This window comes from Sus scrofa, chromosome 6, assembly GCF_000003025.6.
Source record: "Sus scrofa isolate TJ Tabasco breed Duroc chromosome 6, Sscrofa11.1, whole genome shotgun sequence".
In the NCBI taxonomy this organism is placed as follows: domain Eukaryota; kingdom Metazoa; phylum Chordata; class Mammalia; order Artiodactyla; family Suidae; genus Sus; species Sus scrofa.
The window spans coordinates 36,480,280-36,506,742 of record NC_010448.4 but is presented as its reverse complement, the minus strand read 5'-3'; the positions used below and the strand labels follow the sequence as shown (position 1 = coordinate 36,506,742).

The window sequence follows — 26,463 nt, the reverse complement described above, 5'->3', positions numbered from 1 at the left end:
GATAGTTAAGTGTGAAGTTTCTGAAAGCAACTGGATTCAAATCCTGGCCCTATCATATCCTAGCAACTGAATGACTTTGGGCAAATTATTCAACCTCTTGAGGCCTCAGTAGACCTGCCTGGAAACCAGATACAATAGCCGTCTGTCCTTCCCAGGGAGAACATACAGTGGTGCCTGTCAGTGAGCACACAGCAAGAGCTTGCAGTTGTTAAGTCACTCTCAGCAGAGAGGGGTCCCTCCCCAAACCAGCCACACCCCTCCCAGGTCCTGCCGTGCTCCTCCCAGAAGCTTACCGGGCCTGGTCGTACTGGCTCCCCATGAGGATGTTCTCCCGGATGCTCCCTCTGACGATCCAGGCCTGCTGGGGGACATAGGCCAGGCTTCCGTTCACCCCCACCGAGCCCTCTAGCAAGTGCATCTGTGGCAAAGGGAGTCCAGCCTCAGGACCCAGGCCGCCAGAGGACAGACCCCGCCTGTCTCAGCAGCCACAGTGCCCATGGCCCCACTGTGCTCCAGGAGCCTGGGGACTCTCCTGTGTAAAGGGGACCTTAACATAGTCCTGCCAGGCCCACCGGTGAGGCTGCAGAAGTGGGACAGTAACTGCAGTTGAGCCAGACCTGTGCCCACTGTGACTGGATCCAAGGTTTGCACTGAAGACACCCCATGCTTTTTTTTTTTTTTTTTTCTGTCTTTTTCCCATTTCTTGGGCTGCTGCTGCAGCATATGGAGTTCCCAAGCTAGGGGTCTAATTGGAGCTGTAGCCACCGGCCTACCCCACAGTCACAGCAATGTGGGATCCGAGCCGCATCTGAGACCTAACGGCAACCCCGGATCCTTAACCCACTGAGCAAGGCCAGGGATCGAACCCGCAACTTCATGGTTCCTAGTCGGATTCGTTAACCACTGCACCATGATGGGAACTCCTCCCCCATGCTTTTTTTCTCTTACTTCCCAGCCCCATTCCTTAGCAAGCAGTGACTTCCTGCTCTTCTCTGTGAGATGGAAAGTTTCAGGCCATCTCTCACCACACCTGGATACCACAGAATGATTGCTAATTTGCTAGGTGGGATAAATAGCATCATGGTTAGATAGGAACATGCCCTTATTGGGGGGGGGGACATCAGGATGAAGTATTTAGTAGGAAAAGTGTCATCATCTCTATAATTTAAAATAGTTCTACATTTCTCCAAAGAAGACAGACAGATGAGCAAAAAGCACAAGGATGGCTGTGCTTCTTTTTCTTTCTCATCCTGTGCTTCCTACTTTCAATTTGAAGACAGGCTTTAATTAATAAGAACAAAACTTTAAAATCTTCTTCTTGTCCTGTATTGAAAACATTAGTGATTGGTTCATTTGAAGTGGAAACTGACAAGCCCCCAGCCACGTAGAAAGGTGGTCCTGAGTGGAAACGGCCAAGAAACGCAGCTATGATGAGAAGCAAAGCTTCCACCCCAGGTGGCCTGGGTGTCAGCCCTGGCTCCACCCCTCACCTGCTGGCCACGTGGGTAAGTCACCTCTCTTAACCTCACTTACTCATCTGTCAACTGATCTTAATGCCTATGCCTTCCTCACGGGGTTGTTTTCACGTTGAAGGAAAAAAAAAAAAAAAAAAAAAGGAAGCACTACACACAGGACCTGGCATGCAAGTACTATTCCAACTATTTTACTATTTAAAAGAAAAAAGTGGGAGTTCCCATTGTGGCTAAGTGGGTTAAGAACCCGATATCGTGTTTGTGAGGATGTGGGTTCGATCCCTGGCCTCACTCAGTGGGTTAAGGATCGAGCGTTGCCACAAGCTCTGGTGGAGGTCCCAGATGTGGCTTGGATCTAGTGTTGCTATGGCTGTGGGGTAGACCTCAGCTGCAGCTCCGATTCTACCCCTAGCCTGGGACCTTCCATGTCCCACAGGTACAGCCATAAAAAGAGAGAGGAAAAAAAAAAGTGGAGTCTTTCCTCTCCTCAACTGCAAAGAAACTGGGGAACACCCATCAAATACGGAGCCAAAACACATGAGCCGTCAGACCGACGTATTAAGAGAATTGCTATTGACAAGAGGATCGCATTCCAAGGCGATGAGTTTGGCCACGTGCTCCCAAGAGGGCGGGCACAGTAAAGGAGGGACATCAGCTAGTTCTCCCAACCACGTGGGAAGGAGGGACCAAGGGTGGAGAAGGGAGGGGGAGAGAGAGAAGCCCCCGGATGGGGTAAGGCTGAGGCTGAGTGGGAAAGGGCTGGCGAGACCTCCGCGGGGAGAAGGCTATACACCTACACCAGGTCTGACAACCCTTTTATGGTGTCATTCACTAGGAGAGGTGCAGCACGACCTTACATGTTTGCGGGAAATGGGCTTGGTTTTTTGGAAACCGAAGGGCTGGGCTGAGCCACCTGTCTGCACAGCTCCCAATGAAGCAGACCTGCGGAACATCCACAGGCAACGCCCTGGTTCAGATCTTGAGGGCAGGGCACAGGCAGGCATGTGAGTGAGACAGCCCCATCCCATCCACGGGCCTCCTCTCCTCACCCCCTCCCTGCCTCCGTCTCCTTCTTTCTCCCGTCACACGTCCCCACTGCCACCACCAAAGCTGTCTCAGAGGGACACATGTCCCCTCTGAGTTTGGCTCCATGAGATGATCGTTATTATGATATTACCCTTGGAGATGCCCTGTATCATCTCCTTGGCACCTGGCTGATTACAAGACAGCATGGGGAAAGCACAGAGAACAGGTGAGGATGGATCTCCATGTGCCCCAAGAGGCGGTCCTCCCGGTCAGAGGGCAAGAAGGAAGCACATTCACAACTCCCCTCCCCATCGGCATGGGCTCCACTGTTTTCAAGGCATAAAAATTCTATTGGCTTAGACCCCTTTGTGGAAGACAGTAGTGGTGTGACTTAGGGAGCTGGGTCTTGGGAGCCCCTGGTCCACCTGGCAGGCAGGGGGGAGATATGCATGGGCCACAAGACACTCACCTCCCCCAGGATGGCTGACAATAGGCTGGTCTTGCCGCTCCCCGTGTTGCCACAGACACCCAGCACGGTCCCCTGCAAAGTCAAGGGGGACATACAGACGTTGGGACCGGTGATTCACCCAGGGTGGGTCTATGGTCTGAACACAAAATGACAAACAGAAAACAAGATAACCACACACACACACCCAGGGCTTCTCAGGAAAATGAAGCTCAAGAGGAGTTCAGAGGTCAGTCAATACAGGTGAGGATGGGGCCACCTCAGGCAGGAAGTCACATAGGGGCGGTGGAGAGGAATCATGGATGGATGGTCCTGTCGGGCCAGAAACCTCAATTCCAGATCTGCATCTATTCTACTCTGTGCTCCTGGGCAAATCACTTAAACTCTCTGTGCCTTGGTTTCTTCATCTGTAAAATGGGGATAAGGAAGCCAGCCTCCCAGAATTCAGCATCTATGCATTCATTTATCTATCCATTCATCCATCAAACAGATGTTTGAGTGCCTTCTGTGTACCAAGTTGTGAAGAAAAGAACTCTCATTAAGCTCACATTCTAGAATGGAGAGACAAACCAGGAAAAACATAAGAAAACAAATAAATAACATCAGATGGTGATAAGTGGTATAAATAAAATGAAATTGGTGACTAGTGCTGCAAGTAAAATGATAGATAATTGGAGGTTAAAGCAACATTAAATGGGCTGGCCAGGGAAGGGTCCTTAAATGCATGTGTCATTGCTGCTAAGACCTGAATGACAAGGAGCCAGATACAGGAAAATCTGGTGATTCCACACCATGGGAACAGCATGAGGATGTGGGTTTGATCCCTCAACTTGCCCAGTGGGTTAAGGATTTGGGGTTGCTGCAAGCTGCAGCAAAGGTCACAGACATGGCTTGGATCCAGTATTGCTATAGCTGTGGTGTGGGCCTCAGCTACAGCTCTGATTCAACCCCTAGCCTGGGAACTTCCATATGCTGCAAGTACAGGTATAAAAAGAAAAAATAAAAGAGAGAGATGGAAATTAAAGCCATGGACAAATTCCCATCGTGGCACAGTGGTTAACGAATCCAACTAGGAACCATGAGGTTGCGGGTTCAATCCCTGGCCTTGCTCAGTGGGTTAAGGATCCAGCGTTGCCATGAGCTGTGGTATAGGTTGTAGACTCGGCTCAGATCCCACGTTGCTATGGCTGTGGCGTAGGCTGGCGGCTGCAGCTCTGATTAGACCCCTAGCCTGGGAACCTCCACATGCCGCAGGTGTGGCCCTAGAAAAGGCAAAAAGACAAAAAATAAAAATAAAAATAAAAATAAAAAAAAAAATAAATAAAGCCATGGACGGCAGGTAGTCACCAAGGGAGAAAGTGCAAATAGATACTGTATGTTTAGATATTAATATCTATATTGTTACATGTCAGTATTAGATATTAGTAATAGCTATTTTAAATATCTTAAATATTTTAGATCTATTTAGATCTATCATTAGATATAGATCAATATCTACATTCTATGTCTATATCATTGTTAGATATTAATATCTACTCTATCTTACTAGATTTTTTTTTTTTTTTTTTGGCTGCCTTGCAGCATATGGAGGTCCCAGGCCAAGGAGCAGATCGGAGCTATAGCTGTGACCTACGCCACAGCTTTGGTGACGCCAGATCCTTAACCCACTGTGCCAGGCTGAGGATCGAACCTGCGTCCCAACACTCTCAAGACACCCCCAGTCCTGTCGTGCCACAGCAGGAACTTCTATCTCACTAGATATTAATAGATAATAGAGACGAGAAGGTTTGGACAGAGTGGGGAAGCCAACCCTTGCAAATATTAGAGAAGAAGCCAGATGATGTGAGGTCACAGAATAATCAAATTTAACAAAACCTATAGAATAGAGCTTGGCACATACTAGGAACTTCATACATGTTTTGTCTCCTTGCCCTTCGCCTTGGGCCCTCCCAAGACCAGGGCACATACGGCATGCCCTTCCGGGTCGTGCTATTACACACGGGTCTAGATGATCAGTGGATTCACACATAAATATAAAAGACTTCCTGTTCTCGCCCTCCAAGGAGATTTTCTATTTTAAAGGGAGCTCTTGGAGAAGGCAGTTTTTAGCCAAGGAAATGGTGAAGTGCCAGGCCAGTCTCCCAGCCTCAGGCCCCAAAAGTCTGGTGGCCCGGATGAGGTTACCTTTGACACCACAAGATTTATCTTGTGCAACTCCGGGGCTCTGCTGTCCCCTTTGTCCTGTGGCGGGAGGGCACCCGGAGGTGGCTGAGCCCTGGTCATGCCCTCAGCAGCGTGTCCATTCTTCTCCAGCTCCAAGGCTCCATTGACGACCCCAGGGCCAGTCTTTCTCCACGACAAGGTGGCCTCCTCCAAAACCAGAGATTTGCTGGGGTCTTTCAATTCCTGGACATATACCACAGGGCTCTCCTGGAGGAAAAATTTCTATACGGGAAAAATGACAGGAAGGGAGGAGGAATTCAGCTCCTTAGTCCAGTAGAAACATATACCCTTTTTATTGGCTTGCTCATTGGTCTGGTTTATGAACTTTTAATACACCTTGAAAGTCTGAAGAACCGCCGTCAGTTAGAAGAGGCTAGCTTTTGCTGGTGAAAGTTCTGCATCAAAGTTTTCCAATCTCCGAATAGCAGGCTACCCTTTCATGTTTGTAGCCCATCTGCCCGATGAGTTATTGTCCATCGCTTTCCAATGGCACAGTCTACATTAGCCTCAGCTTAAGTGAAAATAGCTGTTGAACCATAGTACTGATGAATGGTTTTTCTCATTGTTTCACTGGCAACTATTGAAAAGGATCTGTCCATATGCTACTCTGTGAGAGATGCTGCTTCGGGTCATGCATTTCCAGATGTGACCATCAGCAGCTCACGTCTCTCTGTGTTTCCATCCCCCTGTCTGTTAAAAGAAAAACATCCTTTCGCCTTGACCCCTGCCCTCCGTGCCTTCTCATCGCCACTGTAACCAAGTCCATCCACCCCCTTGCTGCTCTAGCTGTCCCCTCCCCACCCCCGGTCATTCCTTCAGCCAACATCCCTACCCATCCTTCTTGCCCAGTTGTGGCTTCCTCATCTCTGCCTCCCTGCAGGGGGTGAGAACTAGACAGGTGGAGGGCGTGGGGCAGGGGGGGGGGGATGAGATGAGCAGGCGGCAGGGGCCCAGTGGCCACAGTGGAGAAGTTAGGGGAGCTCTTGAAGCTGTTGATCAGGAAAGGACTGTCTTGTGTGCCTCAGACAAGCCAAGTTCATTCCAGCCTCAGGGCTTTGGCACTTGCTGCCTCATCATTATCACTTGGCTCAAAAGCCACCTTGGCAGAGAGACCTTCCCTGACCAGCCCATCCGGCATCACAGCCCTTCTCGTGAGCTGATGTTATCTTCTTTGACCATAACTCACTTGCCAATTGCTCATTTCCAATACCAGACTGTAACTGTCTGAGAACAGAGGCCCCTTTGATCATGGTCTCAGTGCTTGGTAGACGGTAGGTATTCGCTAATTTTTTTTTTTTAATAAATGAATGAGTGGGAGTTTTCTTATGGTGCAGCAGGTGAAGGATCGAGCATTGTCACTGCAGTGGCTCGGGTTGCTGCTGTGGCGCGGGTTCTATCCCTGGTCAAGGAACTTCTGCATGCCGCAGGTGGGGCCAAACAACACCGAAAAGAACAAATCAAAACAAAAATGAGTGTGTTGAATGGATGATACAGATTGGGGACTGCAACCTTTTAAGTGTGATGCATAAATAGCACTTTAGAAATTGGCCATGAAATGAATGGTCAACGGGGATCTGCTGTACAGCATGAGGATTCTACTCAATATCCTGTGATAACCTATATGGGAAAAGAATCTGAAAAAGAGTGGATATATACCTATGCATAACGGAATCACTTTGGTGTACAGCAGACGTGATCAGGACATTGTAAATCAACCACACTTCAATAAAACTTTAAAAAATGAAGAAAAAAGAGAAATTGCTTAGATGAGAGTGTTTCAATTCCGAAGCCTGTAAGGGCAAGACTAGAGATGCAAAGAAGGGAGCACGCCATTGCTAAGAGGATAAACCGTAAGTAAGACACAGCCCTGGAGGTGTGAGGGGACACAGGCTGCTGCAAACCTACAGCCACAACTAAACATGGGACAGCTGTCTCCTTGGCTCCGGCGGCTGTGGCCTCAGGGGAAAGTGGGTCCAGTGTTGCCAGATCTTCTGATTAGTCAAGAGAATCCAGAAATCTAAGTTTTTATATACAATGTCCAGTTCTTTAAATGCCAGAAACAGGAGTTCCCGTCATGGCGCAGTGGTTAACGAATCCAACTGGGAACCATGAGGTTGCGGGTTCGGTCCCTGCCCTTACTCAGTGGGTTAACAATCCGGCGTTGCCGTGAGCTGTGGTGAAGGTTGCAGACGCGGCTCGGATCCTGCGTTGCTGTGGCTCTGGCATAGGCCGGCAGCTACAGCTCCGATTGGACCCCTGCCTGGGAACCTCCATATGCCGTGGGAGCGGCCCAAGAAATAGCAAAAAGACAAAAAAATTAAAAAAATAAATAAATAAATGCCAGAAACAATTTTTTTTTTTCTTTTTAGGGCTATGCCTGCGACATATGGAAGTTCCCAGGCTAGGGTTCAAATTGGAGCTGCAGCTGCCAGCCTACACCACAGCCACAGAAATGCAGGATCTGAGCTATGTCTGCGACCTATACCACAGATCACGGCAATGCAGGATCCTTAACCCACTGAGCGAGACCAGGGATCAAACCGACATCCTCATGGATACTAATCGGGTTCTTAATCTGCTGAGCCACCATGGAAACTCCCCACATATCTTTTTTTAAAAAATAAAACCATCAGGAGTTCCCATCGTGGCGCAGCGGAAACGAATCTGTCTGGGAACCGTGAGGGTGTGGATTCAATCCCTGGCCTCACTCGGTGGGTTAAGGATCTGGCGTTGCCATGAGCTGTGGTGTAGGTTGCAGATGCAGCTCGGATCTGGCGTTGCTGTGGCTCTGTCGTAGGCCAGCAGCAACAGCTCCGATTAGACCCCTGACCTGGGAACCTCCATATGCCATGGGTGCGGCCCTAAAAAGACAAAAGACTAAATAAAAAATAAATAAAACCATCAGGGTCACTCTATGCAACCCGGACAGGGTCTGCTGATCACCTGCCAATCACCCGTCTGAGAGGTGCTTTGGATCCAGTGTCTCAAGATCTCCTTGGGGCCTGGAGGCCAGCCTGGTTCATCTGTCCTCCCAGCCCCACACCAGCCTGGGCACAGGAGGTCACTGAGTCAGACCATCCCTCTCCACCCAGGCTGGACGCTGCCTTGGCCTGGGGTCACATGCAGGAGGACCACTGTGGGGGTGAAGGCAGATGACCACGAGAAGCAAAGGTCTGTGCAGCCAGGCTGCTGACCACTCACCTTGAACCTCTCCGCTGCAGACTTGGAATTTGTGAGGCCTTTGACTGCGAAGGGAGCTAAGAACACTGACAGCCGCATGGGGGCCAAGGTGGCCATGGTGGTGAAGGCCTGGAGGAGGTGGGGAGGAGGTGGTGAGGGTCTTGCTCCCTCCCATCCCCCAGAGACCCTGCCCCCAAGTCTCAAGCCACAGAGCCAGTCCCTGCAGCTCCCAGCAAGCAGGTCCTTCAGGGGGTACAGAGGGTATTTTGGGGAGACTGAGAGAAGGGCATGCATCTTAAAGTATCTGGGTGAAGACCTGATAACCCTTGTAGCCTAGCTCCTGGGTAATTCTGTAACCTGGCAGGTCACCCCCACTATGAGCTCAGTTTCCCCACTGCCGCAGTGCCCCAAACCCTAAAGTTGATACAGAAATAGTTGGAAAGCATTGAAAAATGACACAAGAGAGCATTGTCTATGGTGACATAGCTTTGTGTTATTACTATTACTGTTAAAATCATATCTATTCTTCTTTGCCTTAGTTGCTCTTTTCTTTTCTTCTTCTTTTTTTTTTGGTCTTTTTTTTAGGGTCGCACCCACAGCATATGGAGATTCCCAGGCTAGGGGTCCAATCAGAGCTGTAGCTGCTGGCCTACACCACCGCCACATCAATGACAGATCCGAGCCATGTCTGTGACCTACACCACAGTTCATGGCAACGCCGGATCCTTAACCCACTAAGCAAGGCCAGGAATCGAACCTGCGTCCTCACGGATACTAGTCGATTCATTTCTACTGCACCACGAAGGGAACTCCTACCTGCTCTTTTTTATGCCCCCAAATCTCCCTATACTTCAAGCCTACCTAATCCATGCCTCACTCTTTCCAAAGAACTTCCCTGACTGTAACAAACCACTTTCCTGGCTCTCAGGGTCCCAGAATGTGACACCCTCTCCACCCAGAGGTACCCTGAGGACCTTCCAATTCATGCCATTCATGCCTCATCTCTGCCCCTCTTTATGTCCTGCTTAATCTCAACCCCAACGGAGCAGGAATGCTTTGGTCTAACCTGGCAAGGTGTGACCTCAGCGTGACTCTGACATCAGGCTGAGTTCTCCTTACACAGCCCCCCTCCCACCTACAAACTCACGGGTGTTTCCCTGGTGTGTGCCTGGGCCTGGCAAAGGCGACCGTCATCCACAGCACAGATGAGCTCTTGGCTACAGACTTTCGAGGGCTCCCCCTCTTGCTTCAATGTGGTCTCCTGGCCTCCTTGGCTGGATTCTAGCCCCTCTAAGAGAAGCACCTTGTCCCACCCTCCTCAAAGAATTGGATTCCTGAAGTTCCCGTCATGGCTCAGCCACTGACTAGTATCCATGAGGATGCAGGTTCAATCCCTGGCCTCGCTCAGTGGGTTAAGGATCCAGCGTTGCTGTGAGCTGTGGTGTAGGTCACAGACAAGGCTTGGATCCCGTGTTGCTGTGGCTGTGGTGTAAGCCAGCAGCTACGGCTCCGATTCGACCCCTAGCCTGGGAACCTCCATAGGCCACGGACGCGGCCCTGAAAAGAAAAAGAAAAAAGAAAAAAAAAGAATTGGATTCCTAACCCCAAAAGGCAGCTGTTGCTTCCCAAGTCCAAGGTCAGACCCGAAAGGGAAGACCACAGAAGAAGCTCGAGCTTTTTATTTCAAGTGCATTTCCAAGGTCCTATTTTAGAATCAGACGCCTCACTTGAAGATTTTCAACCTTGGCATCATCTGGATTTTAGCTACACATTCCACCTACTCTGCACCCCCAGATGACTCCCCCCCATCCCCACCCATGACTGCTCTCCAAGGGTTTTCAGTTCCTCCGACGGCCTGAGACAGAAGAGAGTTGAGACCCTAGAAGTCTGAAAAAGAATCTATATCGGTTTGGATTAACCTTTTGCAAAACCTTCAGATCTTTGAGGGGCAGGCTCTGGAAAAGAGCACAGAAGGAAACTGCCTTACAATACGGCGGAGGAAACAGAGTTCCCAGACTCTTACCACTGAGGCCGTGAGTTTCAGCCGTAAGCCTATATGGATAAGGAACAGTGCCACTGAGGCCACAGTGGGGGCAATGAACAGGATGGCCGTGGTCAGGCTCTGAATAAACCCACACTTGTGCAAGAGCTTCTTTTCCTTCCTTCTGAGGTCTGGAAAACACACATTTCAGAAATTAATTACAAGGGGAGTTCCCGTCGTGGCACAGTGGTTAACGAATCCGACTAGGAACATTGAGGTTGCCGGTTCGATCCCTGGCCTTGCTCAGTGGGTTGGGGATCTGACGTTGCCGTGAGCTGTGGTGTGGGTGGCAGACGTGGCTTGGATCCCCTGTTGCTGTGGCTGTGGTGGAGGCCAGTGGCTACAGCTCTGATTTGACCCCTAGCCTGGGAACCTCCACATGCCGCGGGAGCGACCCTAGAAAGGCAAAAAGACAAAAAAGAAAAAAAAGAAAAAAGAAAGAAAGAAAGAAATTACAAGAACATTCTCCAAAGAGCACAGAATAAGCCCCAGAGCATGAAAGAAATCCCTAGATGGTGACAGGCTGGGTCCACCACAGCCTCCCCAGGCTCCCCGCGGAAAGGCAGCGTTCCTGTACCTCTAATGATTTTTGCAAATGGTTTCTCCCACGTGTACATTTTAATCAACTTAATGGAGGTGAGAACTTCACTGGTCAAGCAGATGCGCTGGTCGCTGATCTCGGAAGTGTGATTCTGTAGCCTCAAAAACGTTCTGGTCAGGAATACCTGCAGTTAGGATGAAATGAGAGGTTTGTCTCCTTTTTTTTTTTTTTTTTTCTCTTCTTCTTCTTGTTTTGCTTCTCTTTGGGGTCACACTTTCACACTTGCCGCATGTGGAAGTTCCTGGCCAGGGATTGAACCTGTGCCACAGCAGCGACCCAAGCCCCAGCAGTAGCAACACCAGATCCTGAACCTACTTGGCCACAAGGGAAGTCACCAGCAGAGCTTCTTTTGATGAGGGTGAGAGAGGGCAGCCTGGCATTAGGGCAGCAACTAAGTGTATTTCCAAAGGCAAACTCCAGGTATGGATTGAAGACTGGGGTCTTATCGTGTTCGAATCCATTGTGACTCTAAATTCAAGGTCCCTGCTGAAGGTTTTCCAGTGGAAGCCTCTCCAGGTTATCAAGCCTTAGGGCACCTGCCTCACACCTCCTCGGGGGGTTTTTTCTTTGGGGTCCCAAGCCAGATTGTGGCTACCCAAGAAATAGGACACCTCTTGCCTCTGAGATTGCTAAACCCTCTACAAGGACATTTTGATCAGAGTATCTGTGCTGATGGAGAAAAACACTCAGTTTCAAAAACTGAGAGTCACGTCAATCCAAGAGTCCTGTTTCAGCCAGTGTTATTTCAGCTGAAACTGGCAGCACATGTGCTTCCCTTCCCCATTACACTGTGCCCAGCCAAGTGTTAAATGCTGTCTTCGTTATTATATCAGCACATCTTGGGTGGAAGAGAAGGAACCAAAATCTTACACAGAGACTATCTGCTGAGGAACATGTGAAGCAGAAACTTACAAGGCAGACCTCCTCCATCAGATTCACCTCTTATTATAAGGCCAGCACTGGAGCCAGAGAACCATTTGAGGCAGGAATCGAAGCGGAATCTTACCCCCAAAGGAATGAGCAAGTCAACAAGAACCGATATTTCCACTGAGGAGTTCCCGTGGTGGCTCAGTGGTTAACGAATCCGACTAGGAACCATGAGGTTGTGGGTTTGATCCCTGGCCTTGCTCAGTGGGTTAAGGATCCGGCATTGCCGCGAGCTGTGGTGTAGGCCGCAAACGCGGCTCAGATCCCGAGTTGCTGTGGCTCTGGTGTAGGCTGGTGGCGACAGCTCCGATTGGACCCCTAGCCTGGGAACCTCCATATGCCGCGGGAGCAGCCCAAGAAATGGAAAAAAAGACAACAACAGCAAAAAAAGAACCGATATTCCCACTGAGATGCACCCCAGATTCCTAGGCGTTCTAGGGAATGTCCAACCTCAAACGGGGGACAAAGGAAGACATTACCTCCAGTGGCAGAATCAGGAGGTAGCAAAGCGTGGCAATGAACGCAGTGGGTCCAAGAGTGAGGCAGGAGGCGATGGTGGAGGCCAGCAGCAGGAAGCCGGTGAGCAAGGCCAGGGGTCCATAGTACACTCCTTCAAACAGGTAGTTTACATCGCTGGTGAAGAAGCTGATGGCCTGTCAGACAGCAAGCACATGGGCACAGGTGTCAGCTCTCCAGGTGCCCGGAAGAGGCTACCTGTGCATGTGGCAGGGGGCCTCACCCTGCCTTCTCCTGGCAGGAACACTGGAGAGACAGGGTGGGAGAGTGGAGACAGACACGCCAGGGTCACAGCTCTCCTATTACTAGCTGTGTGACCCCGGAAGAGTCACTTTGTCACTCTGAGCCTCAGCTTCTCCACCCGTAGAGCTGGAATAATTACCCCTGTTTTCTATGGTTGTTGCAAGAATGTCCAGGAGATATAAATATTGGCACACATAGACTGTACTCACTAGATGTTGTATTTTTCTATACTATTGCTATCACTTCTACCACCTAGATTCCAGAGAGCTGCTTATAGTCTTGTATTCGGTTCTGATCTAGTCTATTCCTTCTACTAATGATAACTGCATTTTTCAGGCAGGAGCTGAGTCTTTTTTTCCTTCTCCTTTCTCTTTTTTGCTCTAGACTCTTCTGCCCACTCCCTCCCTCTTCAACATATACTGCCTAGTTCAGTGTGTAAAAGCGACATTCCAGATCACAAAATATTTAAGGAACCAACTCATCAATGTCTTTTGGAATTACCGGTCTGACTCCCTAAGGAGTGATTTTCTTTTGACTTTAACCTAATCTTCCAGTTCCCTGCACATTCCCCAGGCTGAGCCTTTAAAATATTTCAAAGTGTATGGAAAAGAATAATTTCGTACAGCCACATTGGTTTTTTGTTTATCTTGCTTTTTAGGGGCGCACCTTCGGCATATGGAAGTTCCTGGGCTAGGGGTTGAACCAGCCACAACAATGCCAGATCTGAGCTGCATCTGTGGCCTACACCACAGCTCACGGCAATGCGGGATCCTCAATCCACTGATCAAGGCCAGAGATCAAACCCACATCCTCATGGATGCTAGTTGGGTTCATTACCACTGAGCCATGGCAGGAACTCCCAGGTACAGCCACTTTGAAGGGCAATTTAACAGCATCTGTTAAAATTAATAATTACATAATCTGGCGATAAACCCCATAATCTGGCAATCTCATTTGAGAAACATTCCCATGTGCTGGAGGAAACACATGCACACCGATGTTCATCGCAGCACTGCTTATAGCAGCAAACCCAGAAACACACTCAGTGTCCATTGGTGGGGAATGATGAAAGCGTTCACCCAGGAAGTACTCGGTAATATCGGATCCTGGAGCAAACTGTCGTGTTCGTGTCCCAGGCCTGTCGTTTACTAGCCTCATAGAAACACAGACACATGACTGGGTCTCTCTGTGCCTCAACTGCCTCATCAATGAAATGGGAATTATAATACAACCTACTTGCTAGTGTTGATGTAATGACTGACTGAGATAATGCACACACAATACTTTACTTTCACACATTGAAAGGGATACATATGGGGGTGGTGATGAAATGGGTGAAAGCGGTCAAAAGGTAAAAACTTCCAGTTATAAGATAAATACGTCCTTGGGTGGTAAAGTACAGCACAGTGATGGTAGTTACCCACACGGCCTTGTACATCTGGGAGCTGCTAAGAGAATAGATCGTAAAAGTCCTCTTACAGGAGTTCCCGTCATGGCTCAGCAGATACGAATCTGACAAGCATCCATGAGGATGCAGGTTCGATCCCTGGCCTTGCTCAGTGGGTTAAGGATCTGGCGTTGCCCTGAGCTGGGGTGTAGGTCACAGACAGCTCAGAGCTGAGGTGGCTTATGGCATAGGCCAATGGCTATAGCTCCGATTCGACCCCCAGCCTGGGAACTTCCATAGGCCATGGGTGCAGTCCTAAAAAGACAAAAAAAAAGTCTTCATCACAAGAAAAAAAAAATCCATGACCATGTGTGGTGATGGATGTTCGCTAAACTCTCTGTGCTGATCATTCTGCAATATATGCACGTATCAAATCATTATGCCGAATGCTTTGTACTAATACAATGTTACTTGTCAATTATATTTCAATTTAAAAAATGGGGGGAGTTCCCTGTGTGGCTCAGTGGTTAATGAACCCAACTAGTATTCATGAGGATGTGGGTTCAATTCCTAGCCTTGCTCAGTGGGTTAAGGATCCAGCATTGCCATTAACTGAGGTGTAGGTCACAGACGAGGCTTGGATCCTGCATTGCTGTGGCTGTGGTGTAGGCCAGCAGCTGTGACTCTGAAATTACCCCTAGCCTGGGAACTTCCATGTGCCATGAGTGTAGCCCTAAACAAAACAAAACAAAACAAAATGGTTGAGGCGGGAGAAATTGCTGTAACTATGAGTAAGCATCACTCAAAAGGAATGAGGAAGATCTATTTGGACCAAAATGGAAATTTAAGACATATTGAGGAGAGGAGAAAAAGCTATAAAACAACACAAGTGATGTGGTACCATTGATGTTAACACCTCATCCAAAAAACTATATCATACTTTTTACATTGGTGAAACCAAGTTGCAGGACGCTATGTAAAGTGTAGTATCACCTATGTAAAAACTTGCACACAAAACACAATGTCTTCTATGGGTAACTTGCATGTGCAGCTAGATGGACTTTAAAAAGTTTAGAAGGCAATGGCAGTCACCTTCAGACATAAGGGGAGTCACCAGGTCTGGGGGTCATCTATACTGTTTTATTTTGTTTCCAAGGAGAATGTATTCAGATGTTTTTCAAATTAATTTGAGGAGCTCCCTGGTGGCTCAGCAAATTAAGGATCCGGTGTTGTCACTGCTGTGGCTTGGGTCGCTGCTGTGGCACAGGTTTGATTCCTGGCCTGGGAACTTCCATAGGTGAAGGATGTGGCCAAAATAGAATACAATTAAAAATTTAAAAATGAAATGAATTTCAATTAAAATTTATGGGAGCAGCTCTCTGGAAATCCTCATGTGAGCAGCTACATCCACCTGCAATTCAAACAGGCCATCTTGTTTTTTTGCTTCTGTGAAGATGTTTGAGGAAATTGGGCTTTGTATACAGCAGGGGCTTAGAAGAGAGGCATACAAAAAAGGAACCAAAGAACCTCAGTGCAGAAAGTCTCCTTTGCAAGGCAGGTGAGGACCCTGGCTCAGAGCCTGCACTCTGCAGCCAGGCTCGGTCACTCACCAATCACGTGACCTTGTGCAAGTTTTGTAGCCTTTCCTGGCCTCAGTTTCCACCTCTGGCAAATGCAGACAATAACCATAACTGCAGAGGGCTGTCAGAGGATCAGCTGAGCTAACTAAGCAAAGCACTTGTTGGAACAATGTCTGACTCAGAGGACGTTTGCAGAGTAGGGGTCGAATCAGAGCTGCAGCTGCCTGCCTATGCCACAGCCACAGCAAGGCCAGATCCGTGCCGCACCTGTGACCTACGCTGCAGCTTATGGCAACCCTGGATCCTTAACCCAATGAATGAGGCCAGGGATGGAACCCACATCCTCATGGATATCAGTCAAGTTCTTAACCCGCTGAGATATAACAGGAGCTCCTGCAATCAGATTCTTAACCCACTGTGCCATATCGGGAACTCCTGTCATGGATTCTCGAACTCCAGTCAAGTGCATGTGGACAGGGCAGCCTCTGTACTTAAGGCCTGACAGAAATGAATGGCACAATTTAACACAGGAACCACTGCCCACAGCCTTCATGCTTCACGTGTACCAATTTGTTTAATCCTGTGAGACAACAATCCTGTAACGATGGTCCTATTATTATTCCACAGCTCCAGAGAGGCTGAACAAGTTGCCTCAGGTCACAGAACTAATAAAAGGGTGAAGAATAACAGTGATGATGACAATAAATACCTTATATTTGTTGACATGAGTTAGAAACCTCATCTACTTGGTGGCAATGGTTAATTAAGCAGACATTTTTGGGGATATTGTTCTGTGTGATTTGGATGCTGAGCTTTTTGGGGGACAGAGTAAGGAGTGAGTCTGAAATGATTTGTGTCTTTTTCTCTCTTTTTGGCCACACCCACAGCATGCGGAAGTTCCTTGGTCAGGGATCAACCCAGAGCCACAGCAGCAACAGGAGCCACAGCAGTGACAACGCCGGATCCTGAACCCACCGAATCAGAGGAAACTTCTGGTTCGTATCTTTGAAGGGGGCTCATCCTAGTGGAGTGGCCAGATTTGTGCTGGGTGGGGAGTGGGGGGTGGGGTGGGGCCTCGAGATACTCTCAGGAAGGAGATACCTCCAAGCTGGGCCTTGAGGGATGAATGGGATTTTTAAAGGGCAGGGCAGTGACGTGAGCAAAGTTCTAGGGAGGTACTTGGTGCTTATTTACGAATTAAGTGAATGAGGGCGTAAGATAAATCAAGATGAAAGAAGCCCAAAGCCACCATCTCAGGCAGTGAATCCCTGCTCATCTTCAGACCTTCTTTTTTAATTGTTTTTAACTGTTTAATTTATGACATTCACGCATGCAGATGGAAGTAAACTAGTCTTGGCAAAAAGACACACTATAAACAAATGTAAATTACAAATCGGGCGATCCGACTGGAAAGTGAAGCAGAAAATATTCAAAATCCACCCAAGAGTTCCCATTCCCACTTAGTATTAAGGTATCAAATCCTTTTGCTTTTTGTTTCACCAATCTGAAGTCCCTCCGCAGTTATTGAGGCTTTCTTTATTCTTCTTAGGCATGCAATTGTTTTAAAATTCAAGTATAGCTGTTTCACGGTGCTGTCCAATTTCTGCTATACAGCATAGTAACTCAGTCCTACATATATAAATATATGTGTGTGTGTGTGTGTGTGTTTTCTCATATGATCTTCCATCATGTTCTATTCCAAGAGACTGGATATAGTTCCCTGTGCTGTGCAGTAGGACCTCATAGCTTGTCTATTCTAAATGGAGTCATTTGCATCTCCTAACTTCAAACTCCCCGTCCAGCCTACTCCATTGTCTCAACCTTCCAACCAATGGCCGCTTTCTTCTGTGCTTGAAAGAAGTGAATTCAATACAGCTCTAGGCTGTATTGGGGGACTGGAGGCTGAGCCCCACCAGGCCAGGCCAGGAGGGAGGAGCCAACCGAGGACCAGAGGAGGGAACACAGAAGGAGATGAGGCTGGAAAGCTGCTGATGCCAGATGGCAAAGGGGTTTGGCTTGTGTGTAAAGAGCCAAAGCAGGGCTGCTTCTCTCAAAACTAAAATGCCTCTTTCAAATAAAAAGTGATTCCTGTGCCTCAGGACAATCAGTAAGCAGTAGAAAATTAGGGAAATCAAAATTAAATATTTAAACTTCCCATGTCCCCTATGACACACAGCTATAGACTATCTTCTTTCAATCTTTGTTTGTGTTTCGCTGTATCGGGTGCCGGGCGGGAACTGACCAATAGCCAGGCAGCAGGAAGCCTTCCTCCTTTGCAGACAAGAAAAATAACAGTCAGAGAGGTTATCTCTGCTTGCTGTTGCCTAGATTTCCCTGAGCTCCTAAGCCCTCCCACACCAAAAGGATGGATGTGTGTTTACGTGTAACTGAATCTCTTTGCAGCACAGCAGAAATGATCACAATATTGTCAATGAACTGAACGTCAATAAAACTTTTACAAATGGGGGGAAGTCTTCTCATACCTTCCTCCCCAGTTGTCTGATAGGATATGCTTTTCAATGTGCTTCAACCCAGGATTTGTGTCTTTTTGTTGACTCCTGTGTCCCTGGGGCCTAGAACAGAGGATGTCCCAGAGCAGGCCTGAGTAACGATTTGTTTTGTTTTTGTTCTGGCCGCAACTGTGGCACGTGGAAGTTCCTGGACCTGGGTTCGAACCTGCACCGCCACAGCAGGGACAAGGCCAGATCCTTAAGCACTAGGCCACCAGGGAACTCCTCAGTAGCTACTTGTTGTTTTTCTTTTTTTTTTTTTTTTGTCTTTTTGCCTTTTCCCGTGGCATATGGAGGTTCCCAGGCTAGGTGTTGAATCAATCGGAGCTGTAGTCTTCAGCCTACACCAGAGCCACAGCAACGCAGGATCCTAGCCGTGTCTGCAACCTGCAGCTCACAGCAACGCCAGATCCTTAACCCACTGAGCAAGGCCAGGGATCAAACCCACAACCTCATGGTTCCTAGTCGGATTCGTTAACCACTGCGCCACGACAGGAACTCCTGTTTTTCTTCTTTTTATTGCTGCACCTGTGGCATGTGGAAGTTCCCGAGCTAGGGATCAAATCAGAGCTGTAGCACAGCCACAGCAACACCAGATCAGAGCCGCCTCTATGACCCACACCACAGCTTGCAGCAACAGAGGAGTCTTAACCCATTGAGCAAGGCCAGGGATCGAACCCACAGTCTCACAGAGACAACATTGGTCCTTATTCTGCTGAGTCGCAATGGGAGCTCCTCAATAAGTATTTGTTAAATGGATGGATAAATCTTCTCGGAGGCTCTCAATACAAGTGGCCTCTCCCTGGGTTAATACTGACCTGCCTTTTCGACCCCAGAGGCACTTGTTGATAGTTATCAACATGCAGCCGGGGAATTATTTCCTTTCTCTTTCTTCCTTCTCCCCTCACTCCCTCTTCTCCCTCCCTTGGCTGCCGGGGCAGTGGTGTCTGGCAGCCCCAAGCACTTACCTCTCCCATGGTGATGTGTGTCAGAGACTTAAATTGGATCAGCTTCTCAAAGGCAAAGGAGGAGACGGCTGTACGAAACCTGGTGCCAGTGCGCTGACTGACGACCCAACAGGAGCACATGCTCAGAGCCTTCAGACACTCGGTGAAAAAAAGAGCAAAGCAAAGTCCCACTCCATAGGCAATACTCCCTGACGGCTCTTCTGCATATTCCAGGATCTTTGGTATAACCAGCATCTGCAAGGAAACAGGAGTTTGGATTGTGCAAGCTTCCCAATCCTGCCTTCAGGCAACACCCATCCAGCACGGGCAGCAGGGAGGTCCTCAGGCCAGCGCAGGGGGCTTATTGAATGAACAACACTAACTCATGCAAAGTCCTGCACTCAAGAAAGGCACAGTCCAGGAGTTTCTGCCGTGGCTCAGCAGAAACGAATCTGACTAGCATCCATGAGGATGCAGGTTCGATCCCTGGCCTTGATCAGTGGGTTAAGAATCTGGCATTGCTGTGAGCTGTGGTGTAGGTTGCAGATGCGGCTCAGATCCCGAGTTGCTGTGGCTGTGGTATAGGCTGGCAGCTGCAGCTCCGATTGGACCCCTAGCCTCGGAACATCCATGTGCCTTGGGTGGGGCCCTAAAAAGAAAGAAAGAAAGAAAGAAAGAAAGAAAGAAAGAAAGAAAGAAAGAAAGAAAGAAAGAAAGAAAGAAAGGAGGGAGAGAGGGAGGGAGAGAGGGAGGGAGGGAAGGAAGGAAGGAAGGAAGGAAGGAAGGAAGGAAGGAAAAGAGAAGAGAAGAGAAGAAAAAAAAAGAAAAGAAAACAAACTTGCTGATAGGCAATAGAGTCAATTCATCGCAACCATGGTACATGGCAGAGACCTACATGCCCAGAGCGCCTCAGCCATTTCTCAAAGCAGCTCACGTGTACTGAGCCAGGCTGTTTAAGTGCTGTATATACTCATCTCACTTTATGTCCCTCTATGAGGCAAGTAATGTTGGGTTCTCCACTTTATACATGGGGGTTTCCATGAAGTCTACTGAGAAGAGTGTCATGGGGTTCCATGAGGAAACGAAGGCACAGAGGAGATAAACAAATTGCCCAGATTCAGCCAGAAATTAAGTGGCAGAGCCAAAGTTCCAACCCAAGCAGTGGCTGCAGAATTCACATTTTTGACTGCTACTCGCTTGGCTGCCCCCAAAGATCTTCGTTTTCTGAGCAGCTTCTGGGAGACAAAGACATGAACTTGAACATGCCAATATCCAAGACCTGGAGTCCAGAAACCTCACCATGTCTGCCACTTACTGGCCCTAGCACGCTGGTGGCAGAGAAGAAACAGCTCAGAACCATATCAAAAATAACCCTTGTTCTTTGGAATTTCAGCATCACTCGAAACACCGACGCTTTGTCAATCCCATGCCTTGAGACTTCTTCTTCCCAGAGGAGACGAAGCCTTGAAAAGAGGAAAGGTGAGCCAAGTGAAATCTCAAGCCAAGTGAAATCTCTTTGCCTGTGTCACCCAAACGTCCTAGTTCTTGCTAGTCTAGGAGCTTTGTTACAGAAATTTTCCACCATAACAAAAGTGGAGAGAACAGTACAGGAACTCTCCCCAGATATGTGTGCTCCAGCTTCAAGAATAATCAACATTTGGAGGAGTTCCCTTCATGGCTCAGTGATTAACGAATCCAACTAGGATCCATGAGGATGCATGTTCGATCCCTGGCCTTGTTCAGTGGGTTAAGGATATGGTGTTGCTGCAAGCTGTGGTGTAGGTTGCAGATGTGGCTCAGAACCAACATTGCTCTGGCTGTGGTGTAGGTCGGCGGCTACAGCTCCTATTGGAACCCAAGCCTGGGAACCTCCATATGCCATGGGTGCAATCCTAAAAAAACAAACAAATAAAAACAAACCAAAACAACAAAGAATAATCAACATTTGGAATTTCTGTTGTGGCTCAGCAGTAACGAATCCAACTAGCATCCATGAGGGTTCAATCTCTGGCCTCACTCAGTGGATTAAAAATCCGGCTTTGCTGTGAGCTGTGGTATAGGTCACAGCCAAGGCTCATATCATGCTATAGCAAGGGCCGCAGCTATAGCTCTGGTTCAACCCCGAGCCTGGGAACTTCCATATGCCTCATGTTCAGCCCTTAAAAACAAAAACAAAAACAAAAACAGAATCAACATCTAGAGTTCCTGCTGTGGCACAGCAGGTTAAGAATCCAACTGCAGTGGCTCAGGTCACTGCGGAGGTATGGTTTGGTCTCTGCCCAGTGAAGTGGGTTAAAGGATTCCACGTAGGTCACAGCTGCTGCTCAGATTCAGTCACTAGCCAGGGAACTTCCATATGACAAAGATGTGGCCATTTCAAAAAAAAAAGAGTAGGAGTTCCCATCGTGGCTCAGTGGTTAATGAATCAGACTAGGTTGCGGGTTCAATCCCTGGCCTTGCTCAGTGGGTTAAGGATCCGGCGTTGCCGTGAGCTGTGGTGTAGGTTGCAGACAGGGCTCGGATCCCACGTTGCTGTGGCTGTGGTGTAGGCCAGTGGCTATGGCTCTGATTCAACCCCTAGCCTGGGAACCTCCACATGCCGCAGGAGCAGCCCAAGAAATCGCAAAAAGACAAAAAAAAAAGAGTAATCAACACTTGACATTTTTGTTTCATCTCTCCTCCCCTGCATATTTTTCTTTTTCTGCTAGAGTATTTCAAGCAAACCCCAGGGATATCATTTATCTATAAAGCCTTCAGTATGTATCTCTTCCAGATAAAGCCTTAAAACCCCCAAGTAACCATAATAACAATAGTTATTAATTAATGACTATGAATTATTTTAACTTAATCAATGGTTATGTTAATAACATAGTAACAATAATTCATTAATGGCATTTAATCCAAATTTCTCTCTCTCTCTCTCTTTTTTTTTTTTTTTTTTTTTGTCTTTTTGCCTTTTCTAGGGCATCTCCCAAAGCATATGGAGGTTCCCAGGCTAGGGGTCGAATCAGAGCTGTAGCCGCCAGCCTACGCCAGAGCCACAGCAACTCGGGATCCGAGCCGTGTCTGCAACCTACACCACAGCTCACAGCAATGCCGGATCCTTAACCCACTGAGGAAGGCCAGGGATCGAACCTGCAACCTCATGGTTCCTAGTCGGATTCATTAACCACTGTGCCATGACGGAACTCCAAATTTCTCTAATTATTTCAAAAAATATGTTCTTAGAGTTAGTTTGCCTAAATCAAAATCCAAGAAAGGTCAGCCCGTTGCAGTTAAAAGACCAATCTGATAGATCTCTCGCATCTCCTTTTAATCTGTAACAGTCTCCCTTTCTCTGCAGTTTTTTGCCATGTGCTTTTTAAAGGAACTGAATTCTTTATCTTATGTAGGTCCCCGCATTCTGGATTTGATGAATGGCCTCCCTGCGATGGTGTCTAACCTAGTTTCTTATGCCCCGTATTTTCAACCAAAATGCTAGTTAGATCTAGAGGCTTAATAAAATTCAGAATTTGAGTAGGCTGGCAAAAACACTGAATAGGTGATGTAGTGTGAGGTCCTTTTGCATCACCTCAGAAGACACACGAGGTCTGCTGTCCCACTTTTGCTTTCTAGGGCCACACCCAAGGCATATGGAGGGTCCCAGGCTAGGAGTCGAAATGGAGCTATAGCTGCCGGCCTGCACCACAGCCACAACAATGCCAGATCTGAGCCACATATTCGACCTACATCACAGCTCACAGCAACGCCAGATCCTTAACCCACTGAGAGAGGTCAGGGATCGAACCCAAGACCTCATGGTTCCTAGTTGGATTCGTTTCCACTGGGCCACGACGGGAACTCCTGCTACCCCACTCGCAGTGATGTTAAGGTGGCTCAGGGGGTTACACAGTGTCAGACTGACCCACTCATTGCCAGGTTCCCCATCACTGGCCATCATTGCTTAGATCCATTTCCAATAAGGCTGACAAAATGAGATTTTTCTAAGTCTATCATTCCTTCTACATGTAGTAGCTTAGATTTTTCTGTAAAAAATAACTTTCCCTAGGGAGTTCCCATCATGGCTCAGTGGTTAACGAATCTGACTAGGAACCATGAGGTTGCGGGTTCAATCCCTGGCCTTGCTCGGTGGGTGAAGGATCCGGCGTTGCCATGCGCTGCAGTGTAGGTCGCAGACGCCACTCGGATCCTGAGTTGCTGTGGCTGTGGTGTAGGCCAGCAGCTATAGCTTCGATTAGACCCCTAGCATGGGAATCTCAATATGCTTCGGGAGCGGCCCTAGAAAAGGCAAAAAGACAAAAATAAATAAATAAATAAATAAATAAATAAATAAATAACTTTCCCTCATCAACTATTTTGCTACCCTGCAATATAATCAGCTGAGGAAACAGCCTAGGACTCTGAACAATGTCACTCTTCCTGTTCATATGCAAATTAATATTTATAAAACCCAGGAGTTTTATAAACACTGTAATCGACTCTTCTTTAATAAAAAAATTTTACAAAACCTCCAGGCTTCTTCCTTTCTGAATCATAAAAACTACTCCATCCCATGCCCACCTATTTGGACCAGATAACTTGAGAGGTGTGCACCCCAGCTCAACAAAGCAAAAATGTCCCCATGACACCTGTCGGTGTTGGAGGATTTTGTTGCTTGTGGACAAATCATAGGGCCACCTCTCCTTATTCCAGCCCTACCCCCACACCTAACCCAATCTACAGAGACAACAAGTTCTCGAGTCCTACTTTGACTAAACAAATCCAAGTTTTCCATAGCCTGCCAACAGCGCTCCTAACAACCCTAACGATTCCTGGCCGTGATGATTAGACTCAGATTTGAAAAACCACAAAAAATAAAATAAAATACACTTGACTCCGATTCGAGAGACTTGGCTTCAAAATTTAACTCCCCCGTTCATTAACCATGTGATTCAGGGAACATTGTTTCACCTCTTTTAATCCTGGGTCTTCCCTTGAAAGATGGGGAAACTCATGACGTGCCCTGTTTATTTCATAACCCTACTGTACTGGTCAAAGGAGATGAAGGAGGAGGAGATGCACTGCAATGGCAGAACAGTGAAGATGGGGAGGATTAGAAGGGTCATGAGGATGAAGGTGATGGAGAGGCTGCCGAGAGGGGCGGCGATGTTGATGGCTGGCGGTTTGTCGGCACATCCTGGTAGAAACCAAAGCAGCCCTTTTGAAAGAGGAGGAAAGTCTACGGCCATGCCACTCTGAACACGCCCAATCTCATCTGAAAGATTAGGAAAGACACGCCCCAGGAGGCTGCCTGTTAAATGGTGAAGGTATAGAAAGAGACCCTCCAAAGGTGCGAATGCATAGATAATTAATTTTTCAAGGGCACCTCCAAAAATGGGGTGAGTGTGAAAGTGTTGGTGATGGAATTAAAAAGGCAGCATCAGTGAACAGGAAGTGGAAGGAAGTAGATCAGGAGATCCTGTCCTCACAATGGGTAGGGAAGAACAAGCAAGCTGACACCTCACTCATTATCTATTACGCAGCTGGCATTTTTCCAGGTGCTTTATAGGGAATCTATTACCTCTTTGGATTCTTACAACAATCCTATGAAAGACCACAAGACAAATGCTTTATAGCTACGATTTTATATACTAAAACTCGCCTTGAGGAGTTCCCATCGTGGTGCAGGGGAAATGAATCCGACTAGGAACCATGTGGTTGTGGGTTCGATCCCTGGCCTTTCTCAGTAGGTTAAGGATCCGGCATTGCCCTGAGCTGTGGTGTGGGTCGCAGACGTAGCTCGGATCCTGTGTTGCTGTGGCTGTGGTGTAGGCCGGCAGCTACAGCTCCCATTTGACCCCTAGCCTGAGAACCTCCATATGCCTTGGGTATGGTCCTAAAGAGAAGAAAGACAAATAAAAATAAAACTCTCCTTGAAAGGGTAACTCATCTGACATCACAGCAGCTAAGAGATGAGATTCTAGCCGATATCTGGCACTACCAAGAGGCGATCCCTGGAAACTTTTTTTTTTTGTCTTTTTGCCATTTCTTGGGCTGCTCCTGCGGCACATGGAGGTTCCCAGGCTAGGGGTCGAATCGGAGCCGTAGCCATCGGCCGATGCCACAACCACAGCAATGCAGGATCTGAGCCGGGTCTGCAACCTACACCACAGCTCACAGCAAACACTGGATCCTTAACTCACTGAGCAAGGCCAAGGATCAAACCCACAACCTCATGGTTCCTAGTCAGATTCGTTAACCACTGAGCCATGACGGGAACTCCTGGAAACTTTTTTTATTCCCCTGAATAAGTCTGAGAAGCAAAGGGTAAATTTCTTTTTCTTTTTTTTTTTTTTTTTTTTCAGGGCCATTCCTCAGCATATGGCAGTTCCCAGGCTAGGGGGCAAATCAGAGCTAAAGCTGCTGCCCTACGCCACAGCCACAGCAACATGGGATCTGAGTCACATCTGCAACCTACACCACAGCTCACGTCAATGCCAGATCCTTAACCCACTGAGCGAGGCCAGAGATCGAACTCTTGTCCTCATGGATCCTAGTCGGGTTCGTTTCAGCTTTGCCACAACGGGAACTCTGCAATGGATCAAAGTTTAACCGGGTCCTGTTTTCTTAGTGCCTTCACAACACTGGTTTTCTTTGTAACTCTCTGAGACCTGGTGATAGCATGCAACAGTTCACACACTCCTTGACCACTGAATGCTCTTCTTGGGGAGGCCCTTGGGGAACCACCATTTCTAGGAACATACTGGGAAAAAGCCATTCTGCACCTGGGGTCTCTGATGAAGTAGCTAGAGGTGAAAACGTGAGCACAGGGCATTTCGGGTCACTTATTCCCCCACCCCCACCCCTGCACGTGATCTTCATACCACTTTCGAGGTGGGTGGTACAGGAAATTGAATCCCACAACTAGTTAGTGGTGACTCAAGGATTAAGAGATTACACCACTAACACAAAATGTAATCATCAGTGACACAGATAAAGGCTTGATCCAGAAAAAAAAAAACAAAAAAACAAAAGGACAACAAACAATAATTTCTAACTTTCTCAGGGTCCTGGGCTCCCAGGGAAATCTGATAAAAGATGTGAATTCTTGCTCCAGAAAAAGATCTCTAGCCCATACACAAAAAAATATGTAAATCATTTCTTTTTCTTTTTTTTTTTCCTCTCCTTTTAGGATCATACCTGCCTATCTGCAGCATATAGGTTCCCAGGCTAGGGACCAAATCGGAGCCACAGCAACACAGGATCTGAGCTGCATCTTCGACCTACACCGAAGCTGGCAGCAATGCTGGATCCTTAACCCACTGAGCGAGGCCAGGGATCAAACCTGCATCCTTGGAGACACTA

The 26,463-nt window shown here is 47.8% G+C and overlaps 1 protein-coding gene across 3 annotated transcripts in view; it reads right to left on the bottom strand.

The window, feature by feature from the left end:
- The window catches only part of ABCC11 (ATP binding cassette subfamily C member 11), an 84,800-nt gene that overhangs the window by 40,247 nt on the left and 18,090 nt on the right, over positions 1-26,463 (bottom strand). For all 3 annotated transcript variants that reach the window (XM_021094228.1, XM_021094230.1, XM_021094229.1), the window contains exons 5-13: positions 20,435-20,582; positions 19,141-19,374; positions 12,416-12,589; positions 10,986-11,133; positions 10,391-10,539; positions 8,389-8,496; positions 5,149-5,409; positions 2,968-3,039; positions 294-418 (exon numbers count right to left, since the gene is read on the bottom strand). In XM_021094228.1, the coding sequence (XP_020949887.1) occupies positions 294-418; positions 2,968-3,039; positions 5,149-5,409; positions 8,389-8,496; positions 10,391-10,539; positions 10,986-11,133; positions 12,416-12,589; positions 19,141-19,374; positions 20,435-20,582 (1,419 nt within the window). The remainder of the gene's footprint in view (positions 1-293; positions 419-2,967; positions 3,040-5,148; positions 5,410-8,388; positions 8,497-10,390; positions 10,540-10,985; positions 11,134-12,415; positions 12,590-19,140; positions 19,375-20,434; positions 20,583-26,463) is intronic.